The 14,105-nt window shown below is 36.4% G+C and overlaps 1 protein-coding gene across 2 annotated transcripts in view; it reads left to right on the plus strand.

Annotated features, from left to right (window-relative positions):
* Nucleotides 1-14,105, plus strand: part of EPC2 (enhancer of polycomb 2) — a 179,342-nt gene that overhangs the window by 39,336 nt on the left and 125,901 nt on the right. For both annotated transcript variants that reach the window (XM_020984745.2, XM_020984746.2), the window contains exon 2: nucleotides 2,347-2,506. In XM_020984745.2, coding sequence (XP_020840404.1) covers nucleotides 2,347-2,506 — 160 coding nt within the window. The remainder of the gene's footprint in view (nucleotides 1-2,346; nucleotides 2,507-14,105) is intronic.

The following is a 14,105-nucleotide window of genomic DNA, read 5'->3' on the forward strand; positions in this document are numbered from 1 at the left end:
AGTTTTGCTGAGTAAATTTTTCTTAGTTGTAATCCTAGCTCCTTTGCCTTCTGGAATATGTTCCAAGTTCTCTACTCCTTCAGAGCAGAAGCTTTTGTGATCCTGACTGTTCCACTGATATGTGAATGGCTTCTTCCTGGCTGCCTGCAATAATTTCTCCCTGACCTGGGATCTCTGGAATTTGACTATAATATTCTTGAGATTTTTCATTTTGGGATCTCTTTCAGGAGGTGATTGGTGGATTCTTTCCATTTCAATTTTACCCTCTAGTTCTAAGTATTGGGGCAGTTTTCCTTTATAATTTCTTGAAATACAAAGTTTAGGCTCCTCCTTCCTCTCTCTTTTTTTTTGGTCATGGCTTTCAAGTAGTCCAATAATTCTTAAATTCTCTCTCCTTAATCTGTTTTTCATGTCAGTTGTTTTTCCAAAAAAATTTCATATTTTCTAATTTTTTTTTCATTCTTTTGACTTTGTTTTACTGTTTCTTGATGCATCATGGAGTTATTAGCTTCTACTTGCCCAATTCTATTTTTTAAGAAGCTATTTTCTTCAGCATTTTTTGTGCCTCTTTTATAAGCTGTTAATTCTCGTTTTTTACAATTTTCCTTGTATTACTCATTTCTTTTCCTAATTTTTCCTCTACCATGGTTGTCTCTTTTTTAAATGTTCTTCCAGGAATTCTTGTTGAGCTTGTGTCCAATTTGCAGTTTTTTCCTTTCAGTCTTTGCTTGTAGCTATTTTTATATTGTCATCTTTTTTTTTTGTTTGTTTGCTTTTAGGCAGTTGGGGTTAAGTGACTTGCCCATGGTCACACAGCTAGGAAATGTCAAGTGTTTGGTCTGAGCCCGGATTTGAACTTAGGTCCTCCTGACTTTAGGGCCGGTGCTCTATCCACTGCGCCACCTAGCTGCCCCAATATTGTCATCTTCTGCGTTTGTGTCTTGATCTTCCCTGTCACCATAGTACCTTTTTATGGTTCTGTTCTTTTTTTTAAAATGGTTTGCTCATTTTTCCAGTCTTTAAGAAATAAACTTTGGACTTTATGTTAGAGTTAGGTTCTTATCACCTGGGAGTGGGGAGCTTGTATTCTCATTTTGGAGACTGCAAGGGAATATAAGTACATATACAATAACTATAAAAAGAAAAATATTAATAAATACCAAGAGGTTAAATACAGGATAGTTTGAGAGATAGGCATAAACAATTGAGGGTAGTGATTGATCTGTGCCTTGAATAAAGAGAGAGAAACTAAGAAATGGAATTGAGGAGGGGTGCCAGCCAGGCATGGAAGACAGCTAGTGAAAAGACACAGACACAAAAGATAAGGTAGTGAGTGTTATGTGTGAGTGTTGCATTCTTCCTTCCCTTAGAAAAAAGTATTGAAGCTTCAAAAGACTATAGGGCTTCCATGACTTGTAGCAATACAGTAATTACACCAGTATCATAGTAATATTTAAACAATGGGACGTTATTTCAGGGATAAATTTGGGATCATTAAAAAAAATAAACGTTGCAATTTCTCAAAGGTAGTTTTGCTTCTTCTTGTGTTTAAATCTTGGTCTAGCTCATTGTCCATTTGAAGTAGTTGTTAAAAGATGCATATGCATACACATACATATATAAACAAACCAAAAGATCTAAACAAAAAATCAACCAAAATCTGTGGAAATTACACTTACTGTTTATAGTCATTAATTTTTTTGTTACTGTTAACTCAGGGTTATCAGATAAGTATTTTTTGGCTTTACTTTTGTTTTCAAAGGCCTTCCTTGCTGTGGGAATATTGAGCATAATTGAATCTCTGGAAAAATTAGCATCATCTAGTTCAGAGGTGTCAGACTTAGTGCACTGCAAGGGACCTGCAAAACTACTAAGTGGAGACTGAACTAGATTAAAATGTAACTAGGAAATGTTTAATAAAATAAATAAAAGTATTATACAAAATAGATAATGTTAATTTGTGGCTTTCTAAATCAATATTTGGCTCACAAGGATCTATTTCTATTTGAATTTCATACCATTCTTCTAGTTCTTCATCTTTAATAGCTATCTATTTCCAAATGGTTTAGTTCTTATGTTAAAGTAAAAGATGTAAGAGATGTCTGAATGTATGCTTACCCTAGGCTTCAGGCTGAAAATTATTTTTTTTTAATGCATTAATGATACCAGAATTTTTATGATTTGCCTCTTGTTCTCTGATAATTAGTGGCAGAAAAAATACTCAAGCCCTAGTTATTTGGGTTTTTAAAAACTACTGGCACGTAATGTACAAAACAAATGTTAAATATAGTTGTACATTGAATTTGATTATTAACACAACTTAAATTGCTCACTTTACTTTTCCAGGAACACCATTTACAGCGAGCAATTTCAGCGCAGCAAGTGTTTAGAGAAAAGAAAGAGAGCATGGTCATTCCAGTTCCTGAGGCAGAAAGCAACGTCATCTATTATAATCGTCTGTACAAAGGAGAGTTTAAACAACCGAAACAGTTCATTCATATTCAGCGTAAGTTTGTTGAGTCATTGTTTTCTTTTTGCAATTTCAGTTTATCAGATCTTTTTTTCCCTTTCTTCTGAATTAGTTTTTACCTGTACACTTTGGTTAAAACAAACATAAATTAAAAAATGGAATTCTGTCTGCTTTTGAAATTGAAGCGTGTGGGACAGCAACCCTAACCCAAATTAAACTCAGAGACTTCTCAAGGTGGAAAGCAAAGGTTACCTTTATTACAGGGCTTATTCTTTCTGTTATGTGCTTAAAAACAGGGTCTGAGCGGGGGACGATTTTGAAAATAATAATAAAAAATTATTGACCTTTTGAGGAGAGTTCACCTCTGAGAGTTCATCTCTCACAATTTCCCCTTCTCACTTCTTACAGTTTGAAGCCTCTTCACAAATATTATACCTTACAGATACAGAGGCCCAAAAATAATGATAAAGTCTCCATTTAAAGCTTCAGAAGTCTCTTCTCATACCACTGTCTGACACTGGGCATCATCTGGTGAAGTCTTCTTGTCTAAGTGCTGTTCAAGCAGTGTCCAGCAGACTCTTACTTCCCTCCTGCAGAGATACTCCTTCTTGTATCCACTCTCCTACAAGATTGATCTCAACACAATTTTAAATTACCTTGCCAATAACCAGGGCAAATAATGAAAATTAACTCAACTCCTATGTCTTTACCATTACCAGATCAAAATTGGAACTTTGTCCAATTGTCATGTTTCAGGATGCTCAAATTAAAAAAATCAGAACCGAGTCCTACACTGTGCATTACTTCTAGTTTTATACCTTTATTCATTCCTATTCATATTCCCCATCAGGAGGATGAGATTCCACTAAGGAATTAATAACACACTCCAATACATAGTAGTTAATTTAAAACCAGTACATGTCAAATAACAAAACAATCTCAACTTCTAGTCATGTACAAATAAATAATCCTTAATTAAAATAGATGCTTCTTTCAAGGCATTTACAAGATAAGCCATAAGCTATTCCTCTTTTAACATTAATTGTAACAAACTGAGATAACTTTAACATTAACTAAGTATTAACTAAGTAACAGAATATAATATCCTCGTTCCACAATCTCCTGGCCTAATTATCCCTAATGATGGGTAAGGTCCAAGTAGACCCCTGCCTCTTGCTCCAGAAAGAATGTGGTTCTCATTTGTCTAAGGCCCCAGCTCTCCATCTTCCTTTGAAAGCCCTGGCCCCACTTTTTGATCTTATTCAGATGCCTTTCAAACTTCTCCCTTCATTATATATTCCATTGTCTATTCAATCTCTCAGACATTCCAATCAGAATTCTCTCATAGACCTCTTTCTCAGCCCCTCCTCTGGTCAAAGTTACTTTAGTGTATGTAAGATCCAGAGACTTTCTCACGTCCAGTGACTTTCTCACGCCTGCTCTTCCTTATGGGCATCACCTGGCCTATATGTTTATTTCTAACAGACTTCCCCCTGGCTGAAAAGACCTGGGCTGAATTTCTTCAGGAGGGACCCTTGTGCTGTGACCTTGGAGTCCCAGCACCCCCAAACCTCCAGACCTCATCATAACCATTATGAGAAATTAAAGGATCCTGACTTATACAGGAATATGCTTAATTCTGAAATTCTAGGCCAGATAACTCAATCTTTTGTATCTTACTATAATAACCTCAGATGTTCCTGCATCAATCTATTGCTTAATAGATTTGATAGTTATGCTTACAAACTTATGAATGTAGGAATTTGCCATGAAAGAACATAACTAAAGGGAACAATGCTTCCCTAGATTCATGTCAACTCCAGGCAGAAGTTATATAATAACCAACTGCATTGAGCCAGGTTTAAAGTCTGCCAGGTGTCAAAGTGGGGAAATTGAGTTAGGAGAGTCCTACCTCAGCCATGCAGAAAAGTCATTCTCCCGACCTTCCCATGAGAACACCTTCTTGCAGCTCGTAGGTGCAGCTCACAAACCTCTTTGCAGGTTGCTGACATCATGGGTCAGTAGCTCAATCAGTTCTTTGTTAACCATACCTGGAGTTAGACTCAAAATAATAGTTCATTAACAGATTCCAAGGTCTTAGATAGCAAATTCCCCTTATCAGAGTTTCAAGTGTGACTGTAGTCTCACATTGATTAGGGAATATCTCCAAAGTGAGCTCTAAGTAGCTTGCATAACTTCCTACACATGTTATGGTTCCTAATAACATCCGAAGTAAAATCAAATTTCCATTAAGATTATAAGTTGCTACTCTAAATAGATTTGCCTTTCTATTTCTCAAGCTTATCTATCCCTCTAATCATCCTTAATCTGAAAGAATGAGATGCTTTCAGGACTCGAATCTTATACATATAAGTTCAAATAGTAATTTTAGCTCTTTCTAGGCCATGGAATGAATTCAGATCAAAACAGTAAGATCTTTCCTACTTAACAGTTTATTACAGAAATTTAGATGCTTTAGTATTAATCACTAGCTTTAGATCTCTGACACTGCTCCCATTGAGACTGTTTCTCTAAAAGCACCCAGTTAAGTCCAGTCCAAGAATACAACAAACCCAGGAATGAAACTCTAAGTTCATAGTAGGTTTGGACATAATTTTCTTGCAAATAGAAATTTAGTAGGCTCTCTAAAAAGTATGAAAGATTTCAAAACATTTTTTGTAATAGTATCTCCCTTTCTCAAAAACAGCTTACAATTTTCTAATTACCATAAAATTCTTAGTTACCTAAATTCTCTAGTCAAAAGGTGTCTGTATGAGAATTATGAGATTTTACAAAATCGCATGTTTTTGTTTTTGTTTTTTGCATAATTATCAAGTTTGTCTTCACACACACAAAATACTTTTACCAGTGCCTGGCTTAAACAATAACTCCAAATAGCTTAGTTAACAATTTTAAGCTTCACAAGTGAAAGCCAGATAATCCCAGCTAAAACTTCCCTTTAAACAGAGATAAAACTTAGAAGTTCTCATTTCTTAAATTACAATACTTAAAAGGAAATGTTACAAAACAGGACCATATAGAATGTCCCAACAGCCCTGTTTTTCTCTCTTCTCTGAAGGCACAATTCTTAATTTAACATTCTGGGTTATAAAGTAAATTGCCCTTCCAACAACATAACTAATACAGTTGTTTACTAGATTACATCACATTCAGAAATATGTGAGCAGTATATTAAAAACTTAAACCAGACCCAGTAAAGATCTATCTTTCTTTTTGAATTCTTTCACCAGGTCCAGTCTCCTGGGGGCCACTTCCACCCCCTAGACTGGCTTTTCTTTATTATCTACACTAGCCCATCATTGTCTTTTTTACTGGTCCAATATCCTCGGGCCACATCCTGATTCAACCTCAGTGACACTCCCAATTAGGAATTTGGTGGCTGGCAGCCTGGATTTCCCCCAGGCCCACTAGTCCCTGCCTTAAGAGTCTGGCCCACATGGCCCATCCCCCAACAAACCCAATAGTTAGCCTAAAGAAGGCCTGGGTTGAAAACTATATATGGTTTTTAAAAAAATTTTTCCAATTTCTAATTGAGGCCCTAATATGAGAGAATACCTCATTAATTCCAAATACATATCAATAAGTTTTTTTACAGTAAAATATGTTTGTATCACAGGGCATACATTATAAAATTATTCCCAAAATTGTAATAAACTTTGAAATAACCTATTATCAATTTAGATGAATGCACTCCCAGTCACTTTGACCAGAGAATAATTCATCTCATCATTAATATGTTGAAACTATAACTTTAAACCACCATATATATTTTTTTTATAACAGTCAAGATTTTAAACGAAAATCTCCTATCATAGTCTTATAATCAAATATACCTCACTAGGTATTTAACAGTTTCCGATTATCTCATCTTTATCACTAAAAGACCCATTCAGGAGTTACCTAAACACCATTTCTACCTCACAGTGGTTCCTCAAATTTTACAATCTAAGAGTTTTAGAAATACAATACAATTTAGAAGCATAGTAGTAACTTAAACAATAAACTTCAGATAATGTCAGTTGCATTTCCAGATTATCAGAAGTAGAAATTATCAATCTTATTATTCTTAGTACTTTTAACAGTTACATTAAGTAATAATGCCACATCTCATAACAGCCATTTTTTAACAGTAAACTTAAATCCAATCAGATACGAATTTATAATCAATAATAAACAATTAAAAACATTTTTGTTTTAAATCCAATACACTTGGCCCTTTAAAAGGAAATATCCTCCACAAATTTATGTATTCCCTTGAAGAGATGTGTTGTGACAATTCCTGCTCTAAAATCCTCCTTTTCTTTCCTAATTCCTTAAGGGAACTGAGAAAAAAGTCCCCTCTGCTTCTTAGAGGCTTATCAGATGGAACCTCCCTCCTGAAAATCTCAGGCTTCAGCAATTTGAACAGGACGTAACCCTCTATAGATAATTGAATAGGGCCCTCCCTCTCTCTTCCTGGACTGCTTTTACAACTCACTATGCATTCTGAACAATTCACTGCTCTTACCAAAAAAAAAATTATTTATTTATTTTATTCCAAAAGTTTCCAAACCTTTTACTCTCAAACCCTGTATTCACTCTCATTCATACCATGGACACAAACAGGAGCACAAAACAGACATACAACAAATTGCTGCAGAGTCCTCACATCATATTTAATCAAAATTTTTTTTAATCTTTCCCATTTTATTTTGGTAGTTCGTTCCAGTCTTGGAGTCTACTCCCTAAAAGACTATCTTCCGGAATATCAAATGGTAGCTTCTGGTTTACTACTTTAGACTGTGGTTTGCCCATAATTTTTCTTACCTATGTGCAATTACACAAATGAATTTGGCTGAGAGAGATTGCTCTTCTCTCTGAGTTAGTGACTCAATGATTAACTAACAGAAGAGGTCGCCCTCCCCCCTTACAGTCACCCGAATGCTCTCTCATTGTCCCCAGAATTTATTTGGGTGGGGTTGCCCCCAGCCCCAAGTCAGAGACTTAGCAATTAGTTAATTTAGCTGAGGGTCGTCACCTTCCCTCCAGGTCAGGGACCTACGAATAAAGGGGACATTTGAGAGCTGTGTTTGTCGGACTGTATGTATACAACTCATGTGACTGATCCGATTCTTCACTCTATTTCACTCTATTCACCTCGGCCGGCCAGCTTCACACAATCTCATAGCTGCCCTGCCTTTGTTTTCCCCCTTAAGCGTCTCTCTTCGAGACCTTACCCAAATGGAGGGAGGCTCCCTAAGTCTGGTATGAGGGTTGCTAGAGAAATCTCCGAGGGCGCCCTGACCCCCAGGGTCCAGACGGTAGTCTCCCTCACAGATGGGCGAAATCTTGGTGGGATCTCCAAAGCTGTGTGGGACTGCGACCCTAACCCAAATTAAACTAGAGACTTCTCAAGGTGGAAAGCAAAGGTTACCTTTATTACAATCTCTCGAGATGGCTGTCTGCTCCTTCAATACACGTAGAGAGAGAGAGAGAGAGAGAGAGAGAGAGAGAGAGAGAGAGAGAGAGAGAGCGAGAGCTCATAACAGGGGCTGCCTGATAAAAGCAAATCTCCACCCACCACTATCCCTTACCCCCTTAACTGGGGGTGGGCTTACATTCTAACTGGGAGATGGGGCTTACATTCCAGGCCCCAAATTCAAAGACAAGGAAAGAGGCGGGAAGCCAAGGACAAACAGCTCAGGTTGGGGGTGGGGCAAGGCTTATTCTTTCTGTTAAGTGCTTAAAAACAGGGTCTGAGTGGGGGAGGATTTTGAAAATAATAGTAAAAAATTATTGACCTTTTGAGGAGGCTTCACCTCTGAGAGTTCATCTGAGTACTGATAGGACTTGTAAAAGGTTAATGTTTATGTGGCGTTTAGAACTTGTTGCTGGTTTTATTTGATATTTCATTTAGACTTTCTTCTACAGCTTTGGGGAGAGGAAAAAAGCACTTGTAAACATTTTTTAAAGGTTCATTTTCCGTTAAATCTAATGTTAGGGGTGAATTTTAGAGACATTTTTTATGCTATTCAGAAAAGCTATCTCTTAAAAACTACTTAAAAATCCTTGGATGTTAGGATTTATTTCCCAGAGACTTCCTTCTTTCAGAAAAAAAATTGAATTTCTTATGATTTGTTGTGTTCTCTGATTTTTATTGTCATCTAAGTAATTAGTTGGGTTAATTTCACTTATATTAATCAGGCAGATGTAAGCTCTTTGGTTTTGATTGAAGACTTCTATTTTATTGAAACCTGTTTTCTTTCTGTATAGTGTAGCTAGATAGTATTTCCATTTGTTTTATTATGTTGGTTAAGGCTTTCTTTGAAGAGTTTCATCATTTCATTTCTTTGTCAGGATTGGTAATTTAAGGTTTTGTTTTGTTTTTTCTTTTCTTAAGTTAGAGATAGTCAAATCCTTCTTAGGAGCCTAGAACCAAAACAAAAACTCAGTAGAGTCCAGCAGAGTTTTAAACTTTGCACATTAATAGAGTCCAGCAGAATTTTAAACGCTGCACATTAATAGAGTCCAGCAGAATTTTAAACACTGCACATTATAATAGAGTCCAGCAGAATTTTAAACTCTGCGCATTTTTGTTGAAGTGTTTTTAAACAAAATATAGTATCTTACTTTGTCACCTGATTGTTGGAGACCTATAACTGTGAAGACCTTGTAAGAAAAACATTTCCCTCCTAAATTAAATGTAAAAAAAAGTATCTGGTTTATTAATATTAAGTTGGAAAATTTATATAAAATTGTTGTGGGACTTCTCATCATCCTGTTCCTGGGGGAAAATGCTGGAGATGAAACATTCATAATATTTTATAAAGAATGTTTTTATTCTATAGGTCTTTTTGTAACAAATACATTTTGAAAACTCATTTTGTGTATAGCAGTCCTGAGTGTTAAGATAGTACTGAGCTGCAAAGAAATGACCTGTTCAGGATCATATAGTATGGCTGTGTGGACAAAGACTACATTTTCTAATGAATTTCAGCATCTGTGGTCTAAAATATTAAAAGTGAAAGCTTATTTCTCCATTACCATAAACACGATATTTGTAGTAGACATAACTCAGTCAACATTCAAAACAAACACAAATCTCAAACCAAAGTTTCCAAATTTGAGCCACTTATATTTTAACCAGATAAGAAAAAAAGATACCACATGTTTTTAAAAAATAACTGCTAAATCACTCAACCAATAAGAATTTATTTATTAAAGCATTATGCTAGGGGTTAACAGATTTGAAAAGAAAAACAAAACAGTACCTATTCTAAAAGATCTTGCATTTTAACAGGAGAGACAATATATGTACTTATGCAAGTACATTCAAGTCAGATGTTGGGGAAAGGAACTAGGTAGCTGAGGGTGGGGCAGGGTGGCAAGACCACATTCAGAAAGTTGGACCTGAGTTGAGCCTTAAAGGAAGCCAGGGATTCTAAGAGTTAGAGGTGAGTATGGACAACATTCCAGGAGTTGGGGACAGCTAGTGCAAAGGCATACAGATAAGAGCAAGAGTGGTGTATGTGAGGAACCTATAGTAAGGCAAGGAAAGTCATTGTACCTGTATGGAAGGGAGTCTTGTGTAACAAGTTTGGAAAGTGAGGATTAGACCTGATTGTGAAGAGCTTTAAGTGGCAAACAGAAGGATTTATAGATTAATATAGAGACCCTGGATTTTGTGTAGTGAGGTGATGTGGTCAGACTGGTGATTTAGGAAAATCACATTAGTTGTGTGGAGGATGCACTGGGGAGAGAGTTGAGGCAGATAAACCAACTAGGAGGCTTTTGTAATTGTCTGAGTCAGAGATAATAAAGTGCTGAACTAGTACAGAGAGAAGTCATAAGAGAGAAGGGGACATATAGGAGAGAAGTAGAAGTAGAAATGTCAGCTGATTAGGTATATGGAGTTAAATGAGAGAGTGGGCAGTTGAGAGTAAACCTGAGTGACTGTGAAAGGATGGCATTGTCCTCAGAAATAGGGAATTTCCTAAGAGTGCTAGGTTTAGTGGGAAAGAACTTGTGTACTGTTTGGAACATGTTGAATTTGAAGTGCTTGTGGTACCTACAGTTAGAAATGTCCAGTAGGCAGTGGAGATCAGTGGAAAGTCTAGGCCAGAAATGAAGATTTGGTAGTTATCTACATAGAGGTAGTAAATGAACCTCCAGGAACTGATGGAGGTTACCAAGTGACAGAGTGTAGAAGAAAAGAGAAAGAGCATCCAGGTCAGAGCCTTCAGAGACTTTGTTATACACAGAGTTAGTGAGCGTGATGTGGGTGATAATCTAGTGAAGATCATCAGTAGGAGAGCCAGGATAGTGCAGTGCCAGAAAACCTATGGAACAGAGAGTATCCCAGAGGAGGTTGTGGTCAACAGTGTCAGACGCTGTAGAGAGGTAAAAAAGGATAGGAAGATTGTGAAAAGACCATTAAGACTGGTAGTTAAGAGATCATTGTTAATTTGGAAAGAGCAGTTTCTATTGATTAATGAAGTTAGCCAAAGTATAGAGCATTTAGAAGAAAGGGAAGGGAAAGGAAGTAGAGCTAATGAATGTAGATAACTTTTGAAGGAGTTTGAGAAGGAAAGAGAAATTTAGGATTAACGACTGAACATGGGAAATGCTTTGATATGAATCACTATCAGTTAATAGTAAAAATTTTAAAGTTCAGATTAGACAAAACAGCTTTCTAGGACATATACAACTCACATAGGAAGTATGTTTCAACTTTCTGACCCTTGAGATACTTAGAGCATCCTTTTAGAATTTTAGGAGAACTTATCTCACTGGTTTTGTCTTCTTTTTCTTTTTTAAATGAATTTTATTGATCTTTTTATTTTGTTGGGATTTTTTTTACATCGATTTCTCCCAGAAATCCCATAAAATTTTCTTTTCATTGATCTTTTCCCATCTCTCCCACATTGCTGAATCTTCTGTCCTCCAAAGTCTATAATAGTCATCCCTAGTGGCTTAGTGATAGAAAAGTTTTCTGCTGTAGCAGGATGCATGCAATGAATGTATTACAGTGCTTCAGCAGCAGTAAGCTTGTTCTCAGAATTCTGAGTTAGATTCTTGATGCATTTTCCCACAGAAATCTTTTTAGAAATGGTGGTTAGGTGCACCAGTGTTAAATTATCCTGTAGTTACACTGTTGATTGAAGAGACGTTTATGGACTGGCCTGAGACCCTAACCACAATATGAAGAAGAAAGCTCTATGAGAAAATATTTTCTGAGTTTCAAAAAAGCTGACTTAAAAATAGTAATTGAACCTGGTAATGGTCGTGGTGGTACAAATAGTAATTGAATCTGGTGGTGATGGTTGTTTTAATAATAATAGCTTGAGTTTATGTAATATTTTAAAATTTATGAAGAACTTTCCTCACAACAATCCCGTGAGATAGGTGTGGCAAGTATTATTAATCATTATTTTTGCAGATAAGAAAACCAAGTGTTAGAGTAGTCAAGTGACTTTTAATGTCCCCTTCACATTTCTAAATCTTTTGGTCATTTTCAATTCCAAATACCTTGATCCAGACTATATCTGACCAATGATCCATTCAGCCAACTATTAGCTTTCCCTTAACCTTCTAGCGATATGCTATCCATGAATAATAATAATAATAGCTAACAAATGTTATGTGTCTGCTCAATAAATGATTCCTAGCGAAAGGCTGATCAGAGAAGGTAAATGAAACTTAATGTAAACAGGAAGTGTCTTCTGGAGAAAGCATTCCTTGAATTCTATACCTAAAGCATTTGTGTTTTAAAATAGGTATATCTCCTCAGAATGGCACATTCTGTCTAGGCCAGGTTTTTGTGTGTGTGTGTGTGTGTGTGTGTGTGTGTGTTTTAAAGGATCTAATCCATTCTTGTTCATGTAGAATAAATGAATAAATTAGATAATTTGGGGCATTTTTGACTTTTTTTTTTAAACATTTGTTTTTAAAACTTTGGGTTCCAGATTTTCTCCCTTCCTCCCTCCCCATCCACCTTCATTGAGAAGGCAGGCAACTTGATACAGGTTATACGTGTATAGTCATGCAAAATACTTCCATAGTTGTGAATCATGTAGTGAAAAATTAACTATATTTCCCTTCATCTTATCTTGCCCCTTCTTTATTCTGTTCTCTCTTTTGACCCTTTCCCTCCTTAAAAGTGTTTGCTTCTGACTACCCCCTTCTCCAATCTGCCCTCCCTTCTGTCATCTCCCTGCTCTCTTATCTCCTTCCCTCCTGTTTTCCTGTATGTAGGTTAAGATAGATTTCCATACCCAATTGAGTGTGTGTTATTCCCTCCTTAAGCCAGATCTGATGAGAATAAGATTCACTCGTTCCCTCTCACCTTCCTCTGTTTCCCCTCCACTGTAAAAGCCTTTTCTTGTCTGTTGTATGTGGGATAATTTATCCCATTCTACCTCTCCCTTTCTCCTCCCAGTATAATGCTCTCTCACCTCTTAATTTTATTCTCCAGATATCACTCATTCATCTTCAACTCACCCTCTTCCCTCCATCTATCTATTTATCTATCTATCTGCATATAATTTTTTTCCCTCCAACTACCTTAATACTGAAAAGGGTCTCATGAGTTACAAATATCATCTTTCCGTGCAGGAATGTAAACAGTTCAACTGTAGGAAATCCCTTATGATTTCTCTTTCCTGTTTACCTCTTCATGCTTCTCTTGAGTCTTATATTTGAAAGTCACATTTTCTATTTAGCTCTCACATTTTCATCAAGAATGCTTGAATGCACTCTATTTCATTGAATGTCTATTTTCCTCCCCCAAAGGATTATACTCAGTTTTGCTGGATAGGTGATTCTTGGTTGTAATCCTATCTGCTTTGACCTCTGGAATATTATATTCCAAGCCCTCCGGTCCCTTAATGTAGAAGCTGCTAAATCTTGTGTTATCTTGATTGTGTTTTCACAATACTTGAATTGTTTCTTTCTGGCTACTTGCAGTATTTTCTCTTTGACCTGGGAGTTCTGGAATTTGGCTATAATATTCCTTGGAGTTTTCCTTTGGGGATCTCTTTCAGGAGGTAATTGGTGGATTCTTTCAGTTTCTGTTTTGCCCTCTGGTTCTAGGACCTCAGGGCAGTTTTTCTTGATAATTTCTTGAAAGATGATGTCTAGGCTCTTTTTTTTTTTTCTTCAAATTTTTCAAAATTTCTTCATTTTTTGGCTAGGCAGTGGGGCTAAGTGACTTGCCCCGGGTCACACAGCTAGTAAGTGTTATGTGTCCGATTTGAACTCAGGTCCTCCTGAATCCAGGGCCGGTGCTCTATCCACTGCGCCACCTAGCTGCCCCAGGCTCTTTTTTTGATCATGGCTTTCAGATAATCCAATAATTTTTAAATTATCTCTCCTGAATCTGTTTTCCAGGTCAGTTGTTTTTCCAGTGAGATATTCCACATTGTCTTCTATTTTGTCGTTCTTTTGGTTTTGTTTTACAATGTCTTGATTTCTCACAAAGTCACTAGCTTCCAATTGCTCCATTCTGATTTTTAAGGAAATAGTTTCTTCAGTGAGCTTTTGGACTTCCTTTTCCATTTGGCCAATTCTGCTTTTGAAGGCATTCTTCTCATTGGCTTTTTGGACCTCTTTTGCCATTTGGGTTAGGCTATTTTTT

Source organism: Phascolarctos cinereus, unplaced genomic scaffold (assembly GCF_003287225.1).
Source record: "Phascolarctos cinereus isolate Bilbo 61053 unplaced genomic scaffold, phaCin_HiC Scaffold_726;HRSCAF=1367, whole genome shotgun sequence".
In the NCBI taxonomy this organism is placed as follows: Eukaryota; Metazoa; Chordata; class Mammalia; order Diprotodontia; family Phascolarctidae; genus Phascolarctos; species Phascolarctos cinereus.